Source organism: Hemitrygon akajei, chromosome 8 (assembly GCF_048418815.1).
Source record: "Hemitrygon akajei chromosome 8, sHemAka1.3, whole genome shotgun sequence".
Taxonomy (NCBI): domain Eukaryota; kingdom Metazoa; phylum Chordata; class Chondrichthyes; order Myliobatiformes; family Dasyatidae; genus Hemitrygon; species Hemitrygon akajei.
The window spans coordinates 107,884,118-107,908,386 of NC_133131.1; the positions used below are offsets into that span (position 1 = coordinate 107,884,118).

General features: G+C 38.7%; 1 protein-coding gene across 2 annotated transcripts in view; it reads right to left on the minus strand.

Moving 5' to 3' along the window:
• Window positions 1-24,269, minus strand: part of LOC140732146 (adenylate cyclase type 1-like) — a 263,389-nt gene that overhangs the window by 229,070 nt on the left and 10,050 nt on the right. For both annotated transcript variants that reach the window (XM_073054366.1, XM_073054367.1), the window contains exon 5: window positions 15,945-16,056. In XM_073054366.1, the coding sequence (XP_072910467.1) occupies window positions 15,945-16,056 (112 nt within the window). The remainder of the gene's footprint in view (window positions 1-15,944; window positions 16,057-24,269) is intronic.

Consider the following 24,269-nt stretch of genomic DNA (forward strand, 5'->3'; position numbering starts at 1 on the left):
GCAGGATACTTAACCTTTAGTAAAAGCTATATGTTATTCCTTCTCAATCACTACTTTTGGTACAATCATCATACAATCAACATTCAATATAATTGATCTAAAATGAGGTTACAGATTCTTTCTTTTATATAATTATTTTAACTATTCATTTAAATAGTGTATTATAATTGCACCTGTATATAACAAAATGTAATTTGTTTTCTAGATTTGGAGTTGTTCCCTGGATGCATCATATTCTTTTAGCTTAATTCATTAAAGATCAACTGAACAAGTGCAAAACATAAACTCTCTAGAATGATTCTGAATCTTACTTGGGATTTCAGAAGGCTGTTGACAAGATAGGGGCTCATGATATTACAAACAAAAAAACTCTTGAGGGAATTGGGAAAGCAAGAGGAGCCATTAGTCAGGCAACAGTTGGAGTATTGTCAGCAGACTTGGGCCCATATCTAAGAAAGGATGTGCTGGCATTGAGGAGGGTCTAGAAGAGGTTTACAAGAATGATCCTGGGAATGAGAGGGTTAATGTATGAGTGCTTGATGGCACTAGGGCTGTATTTGCTAGAGTTCAGAAGAATTAGTGGGGAGGGGATTTCATTGAAACCTACTGAATATTGAAAGGCCTGGACAGAGTGAACATCTGGAGGATGTTTCCAATAGTGGGAGAGTCTAAGATCTGCAGGCACAGCTTCAACATAGAGAGATGTCTCTTCAGAACAGAGATGAGGAAGAATTTCTTTAACCAGAGGGTGGTGCACCTGTAGATTCATTGCCGCAGACGGCTGTGGCAGCCTAATTATTTGGTATATTTAAAGTGGAGGTGCATAGGTTCTTGATTAGTAAGGGCATCAAAGGTTGTGGGGAGAATGGATTTGAAAGGCAAAATACATCACCCATGCTTGAATAGAAGAGCAGATTTTCAAGTGCCAAATGGTCTAACTCTACTCCTATGTCTTATGACCTTACCATTTCACATTGCATGCTGGGTATACTATCATTTCTAGGTTAGTCATACACAAGGAGACATCAGTCCTCACACAACCGTCTCCTGAAGAATTGCATGACCAGTAGAACAAAATGATCCTAGGAGATCCTATTATTGGTCATGGAATACATGAAGTGTCGTGCCTCAAAATTACGATTATCCATTTCCCTGCATAGATTATGCCTCACCCACTGAGTTCCTCCAGTGCATTTTGTGTATTGTAAGTCACTCCTGGAGTAGATGAAATAGATACTTTATTGACTTCAAAGGAAATCACAGTATTACAGTGGAATAATATGTGTGCAAATACACAAATATTTGAAGAGAAGAAAGAATATAAAGAAGTTACCTCAAATAGTCTAACAGCAGGGGGGTCTTCTCTTCCCCAGTTATAGGTTAACTCATTATAAAGCTTAATGGCCGAGATTAAGAATGGCCATATATTGTGCTCTTTGGAGCAGCACTGTTGTCTTAGTCTTTCACTAAAAGTACTCCTCTGTTCAACCAAGGTGGTATGCAGAGGGTGAGAAACATCGTCCAGAATTACCAGAACTTTCCGTAGGGTCCCTTGTTCTATCACAGCCTCCAGTATGTCCAGTTTGACTCCTATAACAGAGCCAGCCCATCTAATCAATTTATTCAGCCTGTTGGCATCACCCATGTAGGTGACATTGCCCCAGCACACCACCACATAGCAAATTGTACTGGCAACAACAGACTGGTGGAAAATGTGAAGAAGAAGCCTGCATACTCCAAAGGACCTCAGTCTATTTCCTCCAGAAATAGAGGTGACTCTGGCCCTTCTTGTACACAGCCTCTGTGTTGGTGTTCCACTCAAGTCTGTCACCCAGATGCACCTCCAGGTATTTGTAGGTCCACACCACATCCACATCCTCACCATCAATAGTACCAGGGAGCAGTGCAGGCTTAGTCTTCCTAAAGTCCATCACCATCTCCTTTGTCTTACTGATGTTGAGTTGCATATGATATTTTGATAATGAAGCACTGGATTGGAACCCCACCAGTGGGAGGCGATAGGGAGGAGGAGAGGTAAGAAGGGAGCAACAGTGGGAAATGCAAAGATGTAAAGATAAGGTAAAGATGATTGTAGAAAACACATCTTTACCTCCCTGTACTCATACTCTCTACTTTCAGTAGGGATTGTTCCCTCCGTGATTCACTTGTCCATTCATCTCACCCCACAAATCTCCTGCCTGGCACTTATAATGCAAGTGGAAGAAGTGCCCATTCACCACCTCCCTCACCTCCATTCAGAACTACAAGCAGTCCTCCCAAGTGAGGTCACACATCACCTGCAAATTCCTTCGGGCTGCCTACTCTATCTGGTGCTCCCGATGCGGCCTCCTCTACATTGGGGAAACCCAACTTTGAATGGGGGCACTTTATCAAGCACCTTTGCTCTATCTGCAAAAATCATGATTTTCAATATAGAGTTGTATTTTAAGCAGAAACTGACAGGATGAATCAGAAGTGAAGATGTCTAAATATTTGTGTGGGAAATTATAGCATCTAGGACCAAAAGGCTGAAGACATGACAACAATGATGGAGCAGTTTGAATGACAGGAATGATTTTGGGGAGCAGAGGACAATGAGTGATTATAAAGTTATAGGAAAAAATTGTTAGTGCAAAATTTTATAACTGTAAGATTATAGCAGAGAAGGAGATCACGGGATTGCTATTATTATTATTAAATTAATTTCTGCCACACTCTCAAACATTGCCTGAAAATATAAACAACTACTAATGGCCGAAATCTGAAGTGAAAACAAAACAAGCTGGAAGCACTAGCAGGTCAGGCAGTGAAACACAAACCAGGCTAGCCTTTCAAGTGAAAGACCCTTTTACAGAACTGGGAAAAATGAAAAGAAGTTATTTTTTGGTAGTTGAAGGGTCATGCTGATCCCTGCCTAGTGTTTTCAGCATTTTTATTTCAGACATTGTATTCAAGATCCTTGCTACAGAGGATACAGCAACTCATTTAGGTATTAGTGAGATGTTGTTTTAGAATTTAGTTTTCTTTTACGAAGACTATAAAGTGAAGACCCTGCAAAATTTGCGGGCCAGAAACCATTGGGTCAGGTTGTTGTGTAATTGGGGCAGTACTTGGAGCTGAATGTTATTTCTGCAGACATACAGCTTTTCTCCCACCACGCGATAGCAATTGCAGGCTTTGGAGGTGAGTTTTGGTAATTTCCCTCACTATACAATGTTCACTGCAAAGGTAGCATTTTATGTATAATACTTGGGAGGGGGACGGGTGGCATACTGATCGAGAAATGGATAATTGAGACTGGGTGACCTCTGTAATCTCAAGGGTTGAATGAGTTCCATTCAACTGGAATATCGAAATCACCAAAAGGAGGTCCTACAATCATATAGGATTCAAGAAAAGCTTCTTTTCTTCAGCCACTCAGTTCTTGAATCAATCTGCATAACCCTAATTACTACTTCATTACAGCAACACCATGACTACCTTGCAGTAGAATGGATTGCTGTTTTTTGTTCACATTGTGCTCTTTCATGTATTTTTATATATGTTTAATTTAGATTTTTTGTGAGTGTTGTGTATCTGACACTATGTGCCTGTGATTCTCCTGCAAGTAAGTTTTTCATTGCATGCACTAAGACCATAAGATATACAGTATGTGCAGATTTAGGCCATTTGGCCCATTGAGTCTGTTCTACCATTTCATCATGGCTGATCCATTTCTCTCTTAGCCCTAATCTCCTGCCTTCTCCCCATAATCCTTCATGTCCTGGTTAATCAAGAATCTATCAACCTCTGCCATTAAATATACCCAATGTCTTGATCTCTACAACTATCTATGGCAATGAATTTCACAGATAAATTATTCTCTGGCTAAATAAATTCCTCCTCATCTCTGTTCTAAATGGACATCCCTCTATTCTGAGGTTATGCCCTCTAGTACTAGACTCCCCAACATAGAAAACGTCTCTCCATATCCATTCTATTGAGGCTTTCACCATTTGATAGGTTTCAGTGAGATATCCTCTCATTCTTCCGAATTCCAGTAATTAAAGGGCCAGAGCCATCAATTGGTCCTCATATGTTAATCCTTTCATTCCCAGAATCATTCTCATGAACTTCCTCTGAACCATCTCAGATATTAGCACATCCTTTCTTCGAAAATGGGCCCAAAACTGCTTACAATACTCCAAGTGAGGTCTTGCTGGTTCATACACTTGTGCATAAAACAATAAACTTGCCTTTAACTTTGAACAAGCTTTGGGGAGTTATTAGTTATAAATGACTTCAGCTTGCTCAGCAATGATAACCTTCACGTCATTAGTTCTGAAGGATTTGAGGATGGTAATTTCATTGAATGAAGAGGATCAGATTAAACACTCTATTCTTGGAGATTGTCATTACCTGAACATGTGTGCATAACTGATACTTCCTCTTTCAGTCCGTGCCTGCCGTGTTGTCCTGCCTTCTCCTTTCCTGAGAAAACTGCCTTACATTCTTTTTTCTTTCCTTTTGTTCTGGTGTCCTTCCGGTAACATTTTGTACCATATCCATTATTAATCTTTTTTCAAAATATAAGTCACTATGAAATGCTGTTTTGTATTTATCACAGTTTAAACATTTTTTTGTTTAAAAAGGATTATGAACCTACAAAGAATATTTAGAATTGGTATCTCTTCCTTTCAATCACATTACACCCACTCCCCATGCTTCCACACTAATTTCACAGTTGCCATGCTTCCCCTTTCTAAGCCAAAACTATTTTTATAAATGGTGAACAAAATATTCCTGACACTAGTCAAGGCTCAAGAAGGTGTAAGATGAAGGATCAACTTTATTCATCATATACATTCACGTGTATTAGGAATTCGCAGTGGTGTGTTGGTGCGACATGCAACAAAACAGAAGAACATTTAACAATTATAAAGAAGTATATAAACTATAAAATTAGAGATTAAAGTATGGATTTTAAATAAAATGTGCATAAATACCAGCATGTATTTAAAATGTAAACAGAATTATAACAAGTTTTAAAATGTTTTCAGTGCAGGGCAGTGACCCCTGGGGGTAATAGATTGCAGATGGTTCATGTGGAACTCTCTTGAACACTACTCTCTGTTTTCTGCTTTGATAATAACTCCAAAAAAGTATTTAAAGAACATCTTGATTATTTTGACTGACTTTAATCTTGGGTTCATGGTCTGATATTTATTAAATTGATTTTGGAAATTGAAGCATGTTATGACTGCCACGTTATCCTCATCATCCTGTTCTGTGACTTTTCCTATTAAGGTAGGTTGGCATGAGATTCCCATTGAAATCCATGCTGATTATTCTTTATTATATTTTTAATTAAATCTTCAAAGAAGGAAACCATGTCAATTTCTATGCATAGAATTAGCTTATTCTATTGTTTTCTGGATATGTCATTTTTTTCAAGCAAAAATTGATTACCAGCTGTCTGCCAATCTCTTACAGACTTACTTCAACAGATGAAGAAGCAATTCTAGTTCATTACAGCTCCAGCTATCCAAGTCACCATCTCTATTTCCCTGTCGGCCTTCAATATTCTCCCTCACACACCAATCAACTACCCTTTGATTTTATTAGCCTTTTCTCCTAAAGAAAGAGGGAATGCTTTTTCTAGATATAGAATAAAATCAGAGTATCTGGCAGAAACCCACACAATCATGTACAGTTTACACAGACACACCATATTTAAAATCAAGCCTGGGTCTCTGTCACAGGGAGGCAGCAACACTAACTACTGTGCCACTATTGTCACCCTTCTAATTACATAATACATTAACACACATAAATAAGACTTCCACTATTATCTTCTCTAATTTCTTTTGATTTAGTTTGTCAACTATGGAGTTTGTTAACAGTAGCTACATATGCCAGATGGAATAGTAGTTGCATTAAATGCTGGAAGCAGCAGAAAAGCATTGCTAGTCAAACCAATGCAGACTTCCAAGCTAATTGCACCATAAAGCTTCAAAGCCAAAAACTATAAGAAGTATTTATTTTTACAGTGAAAAAGCAATCTAGAAAACACAAATCAAAGCATAAAAACATAAAAGCATCAGCACACATTTTGGATGTACAGTTTAATGGAATTAGTCAAATAAATTGCATAATTAAATGACAGAGTGGGTGGGTGGAGATTCGTCTTTACCAAAGGAGGTGTAAGGTGTTCCTTCCCTCCGCTAACCTGCAGGTCAACCTTGGGAAAGGAGTAGCATTTGCTTAGCTCCCCAATCAGGGTCATTAGAAGTCACAGGAGCAGGTGGCCTTATGAGCAGCTGGTGCATATCACAAGTCCTGGTTATGTGACCAGTGACACCAGGCAGACAATCTCTGAAAAGTATTGATAATGGTTGGGGGTCACCTGTCTTGTAAAGACACTGCCCAGCGAAACACAATGGCAAACCAAGATTTTGCCAAGAACGATCATGGTCATGGGACCATGGTTGCTTATGCCATATGATACGACACATAATGATGATAGTTATGAATTAAATGGCACAAGGGCTTAAGTTCAAATTCAGGTATAATTGCAGGTAAAAAGTGGGCGTAACAGGAAATGCCTGCATCAACTCGGGTGTTTGAGCCACTGTTACATTGGTCAGTTTTTTTTTATTAATGGCTTTGGTTATTGGCTAAAATATTTAATTTCAAAATGAAGCTCTTGTGTGCCTTTGGGGTAGATTTCCAAACTTAACTGAAGCTTCCAACATCCTTTCCAGAGGATACAAGAAGTCTGAAAAGGTTCATAAAAGACAGAGAACATCACTAAATCTTGGTTTGCAAGGGAGTCACTGACATAGACCTGCGAAAATGATCTGCTGTAAGGCCTGCGACCTGTAATTTCACCAGGCATGGCACTAGCAAAAAACATCTCATGTTTTGCGCAATCAACAAGATTTAAAATTGAATAATTACAAATTTGTTGAAAGAGATCCCTGTTCTAAATAGGTAATCTTTTACATACATATTTAAGACGAAAGATACGATTACCTATTTTTGTGGGATCTTACCTAAACGAAAGACAAAACAACTTTAAACAAGTGCCTGCACATTCAAACGACATTACAAGCAATCCACAGACAGCAATCAACTATCCACATGGACAAAGAAGATGGCTATTTGGTGGTCAACAGTTGTGAATATCACAGCATGGTGGAAAGGTGCCAGAGAATCTGAAAATCAGGAAACTTCCCAGCTATATATGGGCATGTGATCAGAGCAAAGACATGATGCATGGATCAGCAAACACGAGGAAATCTGCAAATGCTGGAAATTCAAGCAACACACACAAAATGCTGGTAGAACGCAGCAGGACAGGCAGCATCTATAGGGAGAAGTACTGTCGATGTTTCAGGCCAAGACGTTGACAATACTTCTCTCTATAAATGCTGCCTGGCCTGCTGCATTCCAAAAACTGGATCAGTATTGGTTTCCTGTAATCCATGCCAGCCACTTGAATATTTTCCGCAGCTGCAAAACTCACAATCAATTGCCTTTCATTTGTGATTTTCCAATCTATATTTTGTATTTTCAATAATATTTTCTGCCGTTAAATGTGATGTTGAAATTGAATTGAGCAATCTGCTCAGTTAAGCCTTACATGGGAGTTTTAGTGTAGTCAGATAGATATGAATAACTTGGGCAAAGATTCACTTCATTCCATAAGTATAGAGCGTGGCCCACAGGTACTTCTCCCCTCCTGTTTCACCATAATCACAGCCAATGATCTCGGGTTCATTGTTAGACCTGATTAAATTTAAGGAAGTTAATTCAGATCTGTGACTGCTGTGAAATACTGAAATCATGTCAAGTTTGAGGTTGAACAGTATTAGGTCCCACTCATTTCCCAAAGCTTTTGCTTGTGATTCAAAGGCACTAGCATTTTTTAAAATATTTCTTTTAGAAGTGCTTAGTATCAGCCACAACATATTTGAGAAAAACATAAAACAGTTACTTGAATATTAGTGTACACTACACTAATAGATTTTTTTTTACAAGGCTGAGGATTTCCATCCATCTACTCCTTAGGCGCATGCTGTCCAGCAAATGCACTGATGAATGCTGGATCATTTGCACTATTTGCACTCAATGCGACAACATTTTTGCATGAGTCTTGAAGACAAAATGATTGAAGCAAGCCCTACCCACAAAACCACTCATATTCTTAGGGGAAATAAATCACCATTTTGGCTCTTGGCCAATTGCATTTATTTGTGAGCCTTCGGGAAGCTTAAGCTTTTAGGGATCATCAATTACCTTCAAATTAGGCGTAGAGAAAAACAACAACCATTACATTCACACTGGAAATTCCATCTCACTTTCTTTTCTTTCTTTTTATATCTTTTTATTAATCTTAAACAAACATAAGAGAAACATAGATACAGAGAGTTTGAGAATACATAATTAATAGGTTAAAGTATAAATACAAATAGATGATAATCCATATATAATAACCTCCCAAACTCATAGTGATTACGAAAAAAGGTGTAAATAAGAAAAAAAAACCTCAAAAAAAAACCTAAGCAACATGGGCCATTGCATTATGTCAAATATACACAGCAGCATCAATAACTCCGTACCTCCATCCAAATAATTAAGGATAATAAAAGTAAGGTTTAGGAAAAGTCAGTTTAGCTCATATGAAAATGTTGAATAAATGGTCTCCAAGTTTCTTCAAATTTAATTGAAGGGTCAAAAACAACACTTCTAATTTTTTCTAAACTCAAATAAGAAATAGTTTGAGAAAACCACTGAAATATGGTTGGAGGATTAATTTATTTCCAATTCAATAGGATAGATCTTCTAGCCATTAACGTAACAAATGCAATCATCCGCCGAGCTAAGGGGGATAAACAACTATTATCCACCATTGGTAAACCAAAAATTGCAGTAATAGGATGCGGATGCAATTTAATATTCAGAACTTTTGAAATAATACCGAAAATATCTTTCCAATAATTTTGCAAGCAGGGACAAGACCAAAACATGTGGGTCAATGAAGCAACTTCAGAATGACATCTGTCACAGGTTGGATTAACATAAGAATAAAATCGAGCAAGTTTATCCTTAGACATATGAGCCCTATGTACAACCTTAAATTGTATTAAGGCATGTTTAGCACAAATAGAAGAAGAATTGACTAATTGTAAAATTTTCTCCCACTGGTCAGTGGGTATAAGACAATGAAGTTCTTTTTCCCATTCCTTCTTAATTTTCCCTGATACTTCTGGCTGTATTTTCATGATCATATTATAAATGATGACTACTAAACCCTTCTGGCAAGGATTCAAAGCTAAAATTTTTCCATAATGTCCATTGGACATAATTTCGGAAAAAACTGTAACATGTTATTCAAGAAATTTCTAACTTGCAAGTATCTAAAAAAATTAGTTTTAGGCAAATTATATTTATTAGATAGCTGTTCAAAGGACATAAAACTATTGTCTAAAAAAAATCACGAAAACATGTTATACCTTTTGTTTTCCATAATACAAAGGCGTGATCCATAAAAGAAGGCCGAAAAAAAAAGTTAGATATAATAGGGCTTGATAAGATAAACTTATTCAAGCCAAAAAATTTATGAAATTGAAACCATATTCATAATGTATGTTTAACTATAGGATTGGTTATTTGTTTATTCAATTTAGATAAAGCAAAAGGAAGCGAAGATCCTAAAATAGAAAACAATGAGAAGTCTTGTACAGATTTACATTCCAAATTTACCCATTGTGGGCAAGATACTATAATCGATTCTTGTGTCCAAAATATTAAATATCGAATATTAACTGCCCAATAGTAAAATCTCAGGTTTGGCAAAGCCAAACCACCCTCCTTCTTAGGCTTCTGTAAAAATATTTTACTTAATCTAGGAGTTTTATTCTGCCACACATATGAGGACATTTTGAAGTCAATAATATCAAAAAAAGATTTAGGAATAAAAATTGGTAATGCTTGGAATAAATATAAAAATTTGGGTAATACTATCATCTTAATAGCATTAATTCGACCAACCTATGACAAAGATGATGGGGACCACCTGGTAACAAGTTGCTTGATTTGGTCAATTAAAGGTAAAAAATTAACTTTAAATTAATCCTTATGTTTCTTGGTAATTTTAATACCCAAATAAGTAAAATGATCTGTAACAAGTTTAAATGGTAAGTGTTTATAAATTGGAACTTGCATATTTAATGGAACTAATTCACTCTTATTAAAATTCAGTTTGTAACCAGAAAAGCTACTAAACTGGGTAAGCAAGGATGAAATAGTAGGAATAGATCTCTTAGGGTCAGATATGTTTAGTAACAAATCATCAGCATATAATGATAACTTATAAGTCCCTTCCCCACAAGTAATACCAAAAATATTAGGTGATTCACGAATGGCAATGGCTAAAGGTTCCAAAACAATGTCAAATAATAAAGGACTTAAAGGACAGCCTTGCCTCGTACCACGGGATAACTGAAAAAAAGGAGATCTCTGATTATTGGTAAGAACCGAAGCCAAAGGTTTATAATATATTAATTTAATCCATGATATAAATTTTAAACTAAAATTAAAATTCTGCAACGTATTAAATAAATATGGCCATTCAACTCTCTCGAGCACTTTTTCAGCATCTAAGGGAATAACACATTCTGGTATTTTAGATTAATATAAATTATATTAATTAATTTTCTGATGTTAAAAGATGAATAACGGTTTTTAATAAATCTGCTCTGATCTTCAGAAATAATTTTAGGTAATATATTTTCTAATCTAGTGGCCAAAATTTTGGTAAAAATCTTAGAATCCGTATTCAGCAAGGATATAGGCTGATAGGATGCACATTCAGTGGGGTCTTTATCTTTTTTAAGAATTAGAGAAATGAAGGCATCATAAAAAGATTGTGGTAATTTACCTACAGTTAACGCATCTTTAAAAATTTTACAAAGCCAAGGAGAGAGTATAGAAGAAAAGGATTTTAAAAATTCCGCAGTATAACCATCCGGACCAGGGGCTTTACCTGAATTCATTGAAAAAATAGCCTCTTTTATTTCGGTTTCCGTAATAGGTGTGTCTCGAAATATCCACCTCACTTTCAGTTTTTAGTTAATAGTTCTCTAATATTCATATCAAATAATTGTTGTCAAATTGGTATTGCAAGGGTATACTTTAGTGTACAAGGTATATGTAGGGGAATCCCATCAGAACGAGAAGTTACATTACATTGTGGCTACAATATCCACTTAATATATACCTCCACCAATATCAGAAATCAGCTTAAGGGAAGTCTATGCTACTTCCATTTATACTCATGAGTAAGGCAACTTCAGTGAAAGCAATACTGCAGTCATGTCACTTGCAATGGAATCATAACAGGTCATGCTGCCTTGAGGCACACAGAACCATTTTCAGCCAAACATTCCTCACCACTATTTTCTAACACCATGAATGTATGTAGGCCTCTGTTAGTCTCGATAGACTATGAATTTGCACCTTGGAAAGTTTCCAGGGTGCAAGCCTGGGCAAGGTGTTTTTTTTAATGGAAGACCGGCAGTTGCCCAAGCTGCAAGTCTCCCCTCCCCATGCCACCAATGTTGTCCAAGGGAAGGGCATTAGGACCCATACAGCTTGGCACCGGTGTCATTGCAGAGCAATGTGTGGTTAAGTGCCTTGCTCAAGGACACACACGCAGCCTCAGCCATCATGAATATATATACTTCATTCAACCAATACTATCAAGCTCTGAAATTAATCTTAAATCATTATGAGTGCAAAAAAGAATGTTGGATCAGAACCAGTAAACCTAACCATGATCTATCAATTTGGTGCAGTTATATATGTACGCCAGACAGCAAGAACAGAGTAAACTCAGCAATCGCACGACCTATGGGTCCGATTATAACTTTACAGTCCTGCTATACTGACCTGTGAACAGCTTTACGTAAGCACACAACTAATGGGAGGTGGAGGCACCAAAAACAAACATCCCCCTCTGCAACAATGACACAGTTCACCATTTGAGTGCTCAAGATAAGACTGAAGTATGTTTGAAGCCCAATCCAAACATGTCAAATAGATTATCTTTCCGAGCTTCCTCCTGAGATACCTACAGACTACTAAAGCCAGTCCCCAGTCACTCTAAATGGTACCAAGAGATGGCTGAGAGTAATGGATACCTAAAAGTTATGGAACCTGAAAATATCCAATCTAGAGCACTGAAGATCTGCACTCCATAACTAGTTGCACCTCCAACCAAGCTATTCAAGTAGTTATAACACTATATCTACATATATGACAATGTGCAAAAATTGCCTTGAATAGTTCTTACTTACAAAGAAACAGGACAAATCCAATCTGACTAATCACTATTCAATCAATCTACCCTTACTCCACTCCGGTGATGAGAGAGCTTAAGGTTAAGGAACCCTTAGGGAACAGTGATCATAATATGATCAAGTTCACTTTGAAATCTGAGAGGGAAAAAGTAAGATCCAATGTGTTGGTATTTCAGAGGAATATAGGAAATTTCAATGGCATGAGAGGGGAAATGGCCAAAGATGACTGGAAAGGGACATTTGCAGGAAGGACAGCAGAGAAATAATGGCTGGAATTTCTATGAAAAATAAGGGAAGTTCAAGACAAATGGATTCCAAATAAGAAGAAAATTTCAAGGGGAAGAAGGACACTACCGTAGCTGACAATTGAAGTCAGAGCCAAAGTAAAAGCAAAAGAGAGGGTATACAAGGAAGCCAGATTTAGTGGGAAGATAGAGGATTGCGGAGCTTTTAAAAACTTGCAGAAGGAAACTAAGAAGGTCATTAGAAATGAAAAGGTGAATCATGAGAGGAAGCTGGTGACTAATATCAAAGAAGATACAAAAAGCTTTTTTAAGTTTATAAAGGGTAAAAGGAAGTTGAGGGTAGATATAGGACTAATACAAAATGATGCTGGAGATATTGTAATGAGAGATACAGAGATGGCAGTGGAACTGAATGCATATTTTGCATCAGTCTTCACAATGGAAGACATCTGCAGTATACCGGACATTCAAGAGTGTCAGGGAAGTGAAGTTTGTGCAGTGAAAATTAAAACTGAGAAGGTGCACAGGAATCTTAATGGTCTGAGGGTGGATAAATGTCCTGGTCCTGATGGAAAGCACAATGGGATTCTGAAGGAAGTAGCTGGAGAGATTGTGGAGGCATTAATGGTGATCTTTCAATAATCGATAGATTCTGGTATTGTACCAGGAGACTGGAAAATTGCAAATGTTACTCCATTATTTAAGATGGATGGGAGGCAGCAGAAAGGAAACTATAGACCTGTTAGCCTGACTTCAGTGGTTGGAAAGTTGCTGGAATCGATTGTTAGGGATGAGATTACGGAATACCTGGAGGCACATGACAAGAAAGGCCAAAGCCAGCATGGTTTCCTGAAAGGAAAATCCTGCCTGACAAACCTACTGCAATTTTTTGAGGAAATTACAAGCAGGGTAGACAAAGGAGATGTAGTAGATGTGGTGTACTTGGATTTTCAGAAGGCCTTTGACAAGGTGCCGCACATGCGGCTGCTTAGCAAGATAAGAGCTCACGGAATTACAGGAAAATTACTAGCATAGGTGGAGCATTGGCTGGTCGGCAGAGAACAGAGAGTGGGAATAAAGGGATCCTATTCTGGCTGGCTGCCGGTTACCAGCGGAGTTCTATGGGGGTCGGTGTTGGGACCACTGCTTTTTACAATTTATGTCAATGATTTGGACTATGGTATTAATGGATTTGTGGCTAAATTTGCTGATGATGCAAGGATAGATGGAGGAGCGCATAGTGTTGTGGAAACAGACAGCCTGCAGAGAGACGGCCAGACTATTATTTGAATGGGGAGAGAATTCAAAATGCAGAGATGCAAAGGGACTTGGGAGTCCTTGTGCAAGATACCCTAAAGGTTAACCTCCAGGTTGGGTCGGTTGTGAAGAATTTAGATCAATATACTTGATTTGCCATCTTACGTTGTTGACTTGTCACTGAGCTAAAGGATTATTCAATATTACTAGTTTAGTCATGCTGGTTTTAGATCTCAGCTGTACTTCAATGGACACAGTATAACTAATATGATTTACTGAATTGATGTACTGATGTACTGAATTTCTATCACAAGTGTTGGACCTAACTTTGTAAATAAATCTGTTAATTCCTGTTGATAATCTATGTTGCTGACTGTGTAAGGTTCTATCTGTTTACCGTTTGTGATTCAATTTTTTAAGTTGTGATCTAGTCGGTGAGTGAGAAGTCTCATTTACCCCTTCAAGATTTGGTGACAGTTAGTTCATTCAGCTAAAGTATGGGTACAGCAAATGATTGCTGAAATAAATGGTATTTCATCTGAACACAGTGGTGTAAGGAAATCCGATGAACTGAACCTTCTAGACTTAAAATTGATCCATTTGCATTCTGACCTAAAATTGGACTGTAAAAATCATCTGGTCCCTTGCAATAATGTATTTGGATAACCAAAATCCAGTGCTATTAAACCTGGTAGACAGAAGTAGTGGGATGCATACACTTTCCAAATTTTGCACCAGCTTAAAATCTCAAAACAAAATAGTGAGCCAATACACCTGTTTTCAAGTCTTACTGTGGCTCACAGACAGCTTAAATCCAAGCTTAACATAAACAATGAGTGCACTTTAAAAAATAAATCTTTTCAATCTTGGAGTGTATGTTTAGTCCATTGCAGGTTTTCCCAATGGATTGCACTCAGTTTCACATGTGCCAAGCAGCAGTCAAACTTGATTTTTGTTAATGATTATGATCATACCTCAATAAAAGGAAACACGGAATAAAGTCAGGGATGTAGGTGAACTAAGTAGAACACCCTCAGAGGATTAATGTTTTAATTATCTGCCATTATTAAAAGAAGGCCTTACATTTGCTTTGCACCTTTTATTGCCTTAGAATAAAAGCCAAAAGTGTATTGTCTTTATTGCAACGTAGGACACACAAGCAATTTGTGCAGTGGAAATTCCTCTATATGAAGACTTTATAAGAACTAGTGAGCTTGATGTGTGTTAAATAATGATGAGATCACTGGAATAACTCCATAACTCTTCTTGAAATTACTGCCATAAGATCTTATATGTCAGTCCAAGAGAGATTAGACAGCCTTGTTTAGAATCACCTTCCATGGTATCAACGTAGACATACTACACATGCATAAGTCTTCCACGCCACAATTATTGGACTCAATACTAAGTGTGTTGTCTCATAAATTATGATAGTTCCTAAAATGTCTTTCAGCCTTTCATTTTTCAGAATGTGTACACTATTCAGCTTAGATTGCCATGTCACTCTAACTGTTTCTGAGCAGTGGACAAGGAGAAGGCAAAGCACAATTGCAACCTAAATATTTTAAATTATACGGTGGGCAAAGACACTAAAGCAGCCACAGCAATTCATTACTTTTTCAGTCACTGATCTCCCTCAGCCAGTTGCAAGTTTATTTAACAGCATAAGGAAACTTTCATTGTTCAATTTTCACTGATGAGCTATTGAAATACATTGAAAATTAAAGAATTGCCTTAATATTTATCTTCAAAGCATCACTGATTAGGGTGTTGTTAAAATACACTAACCTTCATTGATTTGCACTAAATTGGGAATCCAGCTGTACCTTTTTTCAAGATGTAATTTTAAATCAAATTGATGGTCTCTTAATGGTCAGTTGAAGTTTAAATTATTGACAATCAATGGGAATCTTTATTAAAAGGATACAACACATGCACACACTTTTTCATTTTACTAGTTTTTAACAATGAGAATCCTTGCCAAGAAGAATTGAAATACAAAACTATTAAGTTTTAACTCTTCATGAATGATCAATCAAGATATAAAGTAAATAGATGCCAAAGATAAATAATAGAAAATATTAATAAAAATACTTACCGTGGCCAGCTCATCAAACTTGCCAAAAAGTTCATTTAAAAGTTTTACTAGTTCCTGTGCGGTGCACTGTGATGCCAAACTGGTGAAGCCTACTATATCAGCAAACAGAATGCTGGGGAAAAGAGAGAGAAAAACATGTAAGTCCCACTTTATCAATTAAATAGCAACTAAATACTAGATATGAAAGTGAAGATATTATGCAGTCTGCCTACGGTATTGGAATCAAATAAATTCTTCATACTATACTATAACGGTCATATTTTATATAATTTGTATCTGTGTTATGATTTATACATATTTATATAATTAATGCTATATAACACCAGGGTCTAAGATAGTGTCCTGTGTACCTGTGGTGAACTACATATACCTGTCTGGACACGCCCCTCTGCTGACTGCTCCTGTGAACAGGAGTTGATGCTCATTACTTCTGTTTTCTCCAGCGGACCACTTGACGGTGGTTTCCTTCATCCATAAGTTACTCACTGACAGAAGTCAACGGCTAACAAGTAAATGGGAGTTGATGAGGTTCCAAAAGGTTGTAAGTGGCAAAGCTATAGGCAAATACAAAGGGATAATACTCATAGGATTTCTTTGCTAGTAGATGGCAACAATTTGATGAGCCACATGAGCTCCCCCGGCACATTAATTAAGTGAAAGATAAGGAAGTGTTGAAATGCACGTTAAATTGGTACTGCACAGGTGTCCTTATAATGTCATGTAAGATTCAAAAGTGTCTATATTCCAATTTGTACAAAACCCAATACACTGTGTACTGTATAATTGCAAATCCTGGACTTCCTGCATGCGTTATGCATAAGCTCTACGCTGGCAGAAATGCTGTGAATTTCTGTTGGAATGGGAGCTTTGTGGGTGACAGTCCCAAAGGAGAGGGCAGTTACAATTTTGCACAGTGGAATGGACACAGTGCATCTCAGCCCTTAGCCTAGGTCATTACAGAATGTTTTTATGTTCAATGGTGAGACCAAGGATAGAGCAGGAGTTTAGTTGTCCGGATCTGGCCTTCCAAGGACTGTATTATACTGATGTATTGTATGTAGGTGTTGAAATCTAAAACATATCAGTATATACATAGTCCTTCTGTATAAATCTACTAGTAAGCTGTCAGTTTTATCCAGCCCAATGCATATTCTGTATAATGTTCACCAGTTCAAGGCTATTACAAGAATTTTGGTAGGTTAACCTCCAGCCATTATAATTTAACTGCTAGACCTATGTATGTTAGTTGAGAGGAGATGACTGTAAGTCTAAACTATCCAATAATCTTATTTTCCATTCTAGGTCAAGGATATTTTGAGTCACAGTTATTACCAATTATAGAACAAGCCTGTATAGTATCAGGACAAACAAAGACATATATTTGATATAGCCTATTGACTCTCTGTAAAGGTACTTGTAAACTGAAGCAAAATGTTGTTCAGTTCCTTTAATTGAGTTTCATCTTTAACAAAGAGAGAATTCAATTTGAGTTAGTTTCTCAACAGTAACTTGAAAGGCTCATTAAGTGCTAATCATTTGCTTAGAAAATGTTGCAAAAAACAATGACTGATCCTGGAACAAGCTGCATGTGCAAGAACATGTTATAATGGGATATAAATTATTTACAAATGGAAACCTGTAAAATGTTACTAATACTCTCCAGTTACATACCATAACTAAGTGGCTAGGAGCCCATCTTAAAGTTGTCCTTGGGTAATAGTAAGTCAGTCATGCTGAGGCATATGGGGTTCACAACAGTCTACAGTTGTTTCCTATAGGTGACTGCAATACTAATGCATCTCCAAACTCCACAAAAAGTGCTTTTCAGAATATTTGGACATTTTATGTGACGGATCTGTTCAAACATGTGGATGGGAATTGGAATGAGGCATGTGCCTATTTCTTGATGACACAGAAAAGAGACTTTGTAATGATTTGTTAGTTGTCTAAATACCATGTGAAGATAATTAAACTTAGACCCAAATGTGTCTATTCACATTATTGATCTCACTCATATATTAAGCATCCAGTCTTCCATTGTGTACATCTGAAATGTTTTGTCACTGAGACAAAAATCAAGAATACAATAACCTGTAAAATGATGTGTGCAACTCCAAGGTTAACAAAAATTCTAAGTCATTAATTTGTATTTTTATTCTGATCAACACGCAGTGAATTTAGTATTAAGCCAAACAGAATAAGATGAATCCACAATACACTTCTGTGCATCAGAAGCCATTGGTTTACCAACAGTTGATTACAAAATTTCATTAATTAAATGAAATCTCAGTTGCTTCTGTTTGTTTAATTGGAACCAACTTCAAAAGCAAATTGAAATTACAGCTATATAACAAGGATATTAACTGCAGGATATGCTGTGTGACACTTCAAGGAGAGTTTTAATATTCCCTTGAACACATTCATGCTGCTTCCACATCTGGATAAATCCGTGAAGCTCAGAACTGAGCTGTCCAGTCCCCCAGATACATTCCTAGCTGAATTACTGCCACATTGTACATCAGAACACCTTGATGAGATGCAAGAAACACACACAAAATGCTGGAGGAACTCAGCAGGCCCGACAGCATCTATGGAGAAAGAGTACAGTCGATGTTTCGGAGCGAGACCCTTCATCAGGACTGGAGAAAAAAACGATGAGGAGTCAACGTAAGAAGGAGGGCGGAGGGGAGGGAGAAACACAAGGTGATGGGGAAACCGGGAGACAGGGAGGGGTAAAGTAACGAGTGATTGGTGAAAGAGATACAGGGCTGGAGAAAGTGGAATCTGATAGGTGAGGACAGAAGGCCATGGAAGAAAGAAAAGGGGAGGAGCATCAGAGGGAGGCAATAGGGTAGTTGAAGAGATAAGGTTAAGAGAGAGAAAAGGGAATGGGGAATGGTGAAGAAGGATGTTCACCATTGCAGTGAGTTCTGCACCCATAACGATGTGGAGCTCTCTTCTTCTGCCACCTCCTTCTTTAGTAAGGACTCTCCACCCCGCACCGATGATCCCTTCTCCTGACTTCCCGGATCTCCTCTTCCCGGACATCCCGCTCTCTCCATTTCCAATTTTGTTCCTTCTGAATGCTCTGCTCTCCACTCTCTCTGCACTAATCCTAACCTCACCATCAAGCCTGCTGATAAGAGAAGTGCTGGAGTAGTCTGGCATACTGACTTCTACCTTGCTGAGGCCCAGCAACAACTGTCAGACACCTCCTTTTGCACACCTTGAACAGGATCCCACTGAGGAGCACCATGCTATTGCCTCCCACACCATCACTGACATTATTAGTTCTGAGGATCTCCCATCCACTGCCACCAACTTCATAGTTCCCTCACCCTGCACCTCCTACCCAAGATCCACAAAGCTGCCGGTTTAGGTAGACCCGTTGTTTCTGCTTGATCCTGCATCACCAAATTTATATCTGCATACCTCGACTCTGTTTTATCCTCCCGGCTCTGTCCCTTCCTTTCCTTCATCCGTGACACTTCACATGCTCTGGATATTTTCAATGGCTTCAAGCTCCCTGGCCCTGATCATCTCATTTTCACCATGGACGTCCAGTCCCTATACACATTCATCCCCCACTAGGATGGCCTTAATGCCCTCTGCTTCTTTCTAGACAACTGACCCAACCTATTCCCCTCCACTATTTCCTCTCTATGGCGGAAATTGTCCTCGCTCTCAATAATTTCTCCTTTGGCTCCTCCCACGTCATTCAAATAAAAGATGCAGCCATGGATCCCAGCTATAACTGCAGTTTTGTCAGCTACGTGGAATAATCTATGTTCCAAGCCTACACTGGTGTCACTTCCCAATTTTTCCTATGCTATGTCGATGACTGCATTGGTGCTGCTTCCTGCACCCATGCTGAGCTTGTCAACGTCATCAACTTTGCCTCCAACTTCCACCCAGCCCTCAAATTTACCTGGTCCTTTTCCAACACCTCCTTCCCCTTTCTCAATCTCTCTGTCTCTGTCTCTGAAGATAGCTTATCTACTGATGTCTACTATAAAACCACTGACTCTCACAGTTACCTGTAAAAATGCCATCCCCTTTTCTCAGTTCCTCCGTCTCCACTGCATCTGCTTTCAGGATGAGGCTTTTCATTCCACAACAAAAGAGATGCCTTCCTTCCCTCCACCATCAACACTGCCCTCAACCGCATCACCTCCATTTCACGTATGTGTGCTCTCACCCGATCTTCTTGTCACCCTACCAAGGAAAGGGTTCCTCTTGTCCTCAGCTACCACCCCACCAGCCTTTGTGACCAGCAGATAAATCTCCAGAACTTCCGCCATCTCCAACCACCAAGCACATCTTTCCCTCCCCTTCATTTCCTGCTTTCCACAGGGGTCACTCCTTACACAATCCCCTTGTCCATTTGTCCCTCCCCACTGACCTCCCTCCTGGCACTTATCCTTGTAAGCAGAACAATTATTACACCTGCCCCTACACCTCCTCCCTCACTACCATTCGGGGTCCCAAACAGTCCTTCCAGCTGAGGCGACACTTCACCTGTGAGCCTGTTGGGGTCATCTACTGTATCCGGTGCTCCCAGTATGGTCTCCTCTATATTGGTGAGACCCGACGTATATTAGGAGACTACTTCGCCGAGCAGCTATGCTCCGTCTGCTAGAAAAAGCAGGATCTCCCAAAGTCCACTCATTTTAATTCCAGTTCCCATTCCCATTGCAAAATGTCAGTCTGTGGCCTCCTCTACTGTCGAGTTGAGGCCACACTCAGGTTGGAGGAGGAACACCTTATATACTGTCTGTGTAGCCTTCACCTGGCGGCATGAACATCGATTTCTCGACACTCCTCTCCTCCACCATTCCCCTTCCCCTTTCCTCTCTCTCTCCCCTTATCCCCTTACCTGCCCATCAGCTCCCTTTGATACTCCTCCCCCTTTTCTTTCTTCCATGGCCTTCTGTGCTTTCCTATCAGGTCCCCCATTCTCCAGTCCCATATCTCTTTCACTAATCAGCTTCACAGCTCTTTACTTCACCCCTCCCATTCCCCCCCCCATTTCACCTGTCAGCTTGTGTTTCTTCCTCCCTTCTCCCCACCTTCTAACTCCAGCTCCTCATCTTTCTTTTCTCTAGTTCTGATAAAGGGTCTCGGCCCAAAATGTCGACTATGTGCTTATCAAGTTGTGAGGGGAGTGCAAAGCAGACTCCAAATGGATTCCAAATGGATATAAATCCATTACAGGAGCAGAAAATATGTTGGGAAAGTGGGAAAGTGCAAGGTTATTCATATTAGAATTAAAAATGTGACATCATTTAAAAGGAGTGAGCTTCAAGCTGTTGCAGTATGAAGGTATACTGCATACTGCATGGCTTAATACATGAAAAGTTAGTATTCAGGTACAACAGGGAATTGGAAAGACCAATTATATATTGCTTTTTGTTGCCATGGGCTGCAGTATAAAAGGAGAAAAGCTTTGCTGCAAATTTACAAACTGCTGGTGAAGCCATGCCTGGAATGTGGTGTCACTTTTGGTTTCCATAATTATGGAAGGATGTGCTTGCATTGAGGCAATACAGAAAAATTTCAGCAGGTTGATTCCTGTGATGAAGTGGTTGATATATAATGGAAAACTGAGTAGTAGGATTGTATTAGACTACAGTAGTCTAAATTTTATGTTCAATAAGTTAGCTCCATTGTTTCCTAGTGGATGATCCTCAAGAGAAAAAGTTGCTCCTCATTTTTGCCTGAAATAAGTCCCCATGTATAGGTATCAAACTTGGGTAAGCATTCTCTCAGCATGCTTCCTATTTATCCTTCTTAGAATTTTATATTTATTCAAAGATGATCACTTGATGATTTTCTTTTACCTTGATGAGATGGTTAGCTTCTGAAATTAACTCAGATTTGTTTCATTTAAACTTTCAGATTAAATCTCTTCTTTGTATGTAGATAATATATTCTGAATAAATATATTTCCAATAAGAACAGAAAATGCTAAAAACACTTGTTACAAATGTGCCACAGCTCTGAGGGGCCGAAGGGTGCGGGGTAGCCCCCTTCTTTTGTGAGAATCGCAAGATCACTATTAAGTCAGTTCAGGGGACACAGGAAATGAGAGAAAGACATGCAGAATCCACAAAAGGGTTGGAATGTGTCCTGGCCTCCGAAAGGCGGACCCATTGATACCGGCTATTGTCTCTTGGAGACGGACTTGTGTATTGCATCCTGCACGATGCATCGAAGCCCCCCCCCCCCACCAGGCAATGAACCAAGGGGGAGGTTGGTGGAGGGATTGCATCATCCCAACCTGATCAACATCTGCGACCCTGTAAGTCAGGATAAAAAGAGGGTCTGGGGGAACAGCCCCTCAGACGCACCAGAAGAAACGCTAGCGATCCCGTAATAGCGAAAGTCGGTGGAAGGCCACGTGCATCCGCTTCCATTTGCCCCGGAATCGGTGGCCTTTGCCACGGAAAAACGTTTTTTTTAGCTAACAACGGGGAACTCAACTCCCAACGACTCTCGCAGGATTGACATCATAAAAGGAATTGGCAAGTTTTTCTCTAAATCTCTCTCTCTCCAACAATTGCCACACAGCGGTCCCCAACGGCTACAGCCTGTATGAACGGAACAAACTATATATTTCCATCGGACAATTCATTATCCCCTAGACAACGATACAGCTTATTTCTTATTGATTATTATTATACCCGCGCTTTTAGATTTAGTATTGATGACGTATATTATCTGTGTGTTTGCATTGATATTGTTTTTGTGTATTTCTATCAATAAATACTGTTAAAAATAGTACCATCAGACTTCAACGGACCTCTCTATCTTTGCTGGTAAGTGACCCAGTTACGGGGTACGTAACACACTCAACAAGTGAAGTAACATCTCTGGAAAGAGCTGGGAAAGGGAAAACATAAATTAGCTTTATGATACAGAGAGGGCATGGGGTGCTGATGTTGGACAGGACAGTATTCTCACAGGGTGAGACCAATGGTGTAGTGGGGATAAGTTATTGACGAGACTGTTAAGAATCCACTAACAATATAAAATGAAGGCTATAGTTTTACAGGAACAGAGAGAGAGCGAGAGAGAGAAATAATGAGAAAACAAATATAAAGGAACATGAATACTGCAAAGTACAGAACAGAAGGAAATGCCCAGTCGGTCATGACAAGTTAGTGGAGAGAACAACTGAGCTTAACACTATAAGTATAGGAGCAGAATTAGACCACTGTGCTCATTGAGACTGCTCCTGTATTTAATCATGGTTGATTTAATTTTGAACTCTATTCTCCTGTCTTCTCCCCACAAACCTTAACCCCCCCCCCACCTGTCAAGAACATATTAATCTCTGCTTTAAATTCACCCAATAACCTGCCCTGCACTGCTCTCTGTGGCAACACATTCCACAGATTCATAAGCTTCTGTTTGAAGAAATTCCTTCTCATCTCAATTTTAAAAAGACGTCTTTTTTATTCTGAAGTCTGTGTTCTCAGGTCCTAAACTCTCTTACTAATGTAAATATCCTCTCCACATCTATTCTATCCAGGTCTTAAAATATCCATTTAATTTCAATGAAATCTCCCTCTGCCCTCACCCTCTGGAGAGTACAGGCCTATAAACAGAAACTGTTCCATATATGCTAAACTGTTATTTCCTGGGATTATTTTTCTCTACATCCTCTGTGTCCTCTCTAAGCCAGAACAACCTTTTATAGATATGGAGCCCCAAAATTGCTCACAATATTCCCAAATGCAGTCTTACCAATGCTTTATAAAACCTCAGAAGTACGTCCCTGCTTTTGTCTAGTCCTCTTGAAATTATTGCTTATGTTGTATTTGTCTTCTTTCCTACTGACTCAATCTGCAAAGTAACCTTAAGGGAATCTTAAACTAGGTTCCCAAGTCCCTTTGTACCACTGATTTCAGAATTCTCTTCCCTTTTGGAAGATAGCCTACACCTTTTTTTCTCCAAGCAAAGTGCATAACTCCACACTTCCCTGTACTGTTTCCCACATGCCACTCCTTTGCCCACTAGCTCAACCTATCCAAGTCTTTCTGCAGACTTTCACTATTTTAAATTATTCCCTCAGTGTCAAAAACACATTTTATTTTGTATATGTTAGAATGATAGTGCTTATTGTGGGCTTACTGAACATCTGACCAACAGTTATCACATTCCCACTCCCCGAATAAATGTTTGCAAACTTATCATTAATTCTGACCTGTGAAGAAATTGTATGCATCACTGTGTTAATCACTTCATTATCTTGCTAATTTATAATAGATACATTGCTGCCTCCTCTACACCAAATTGCTTACTAAAAATGTCTAATACTGA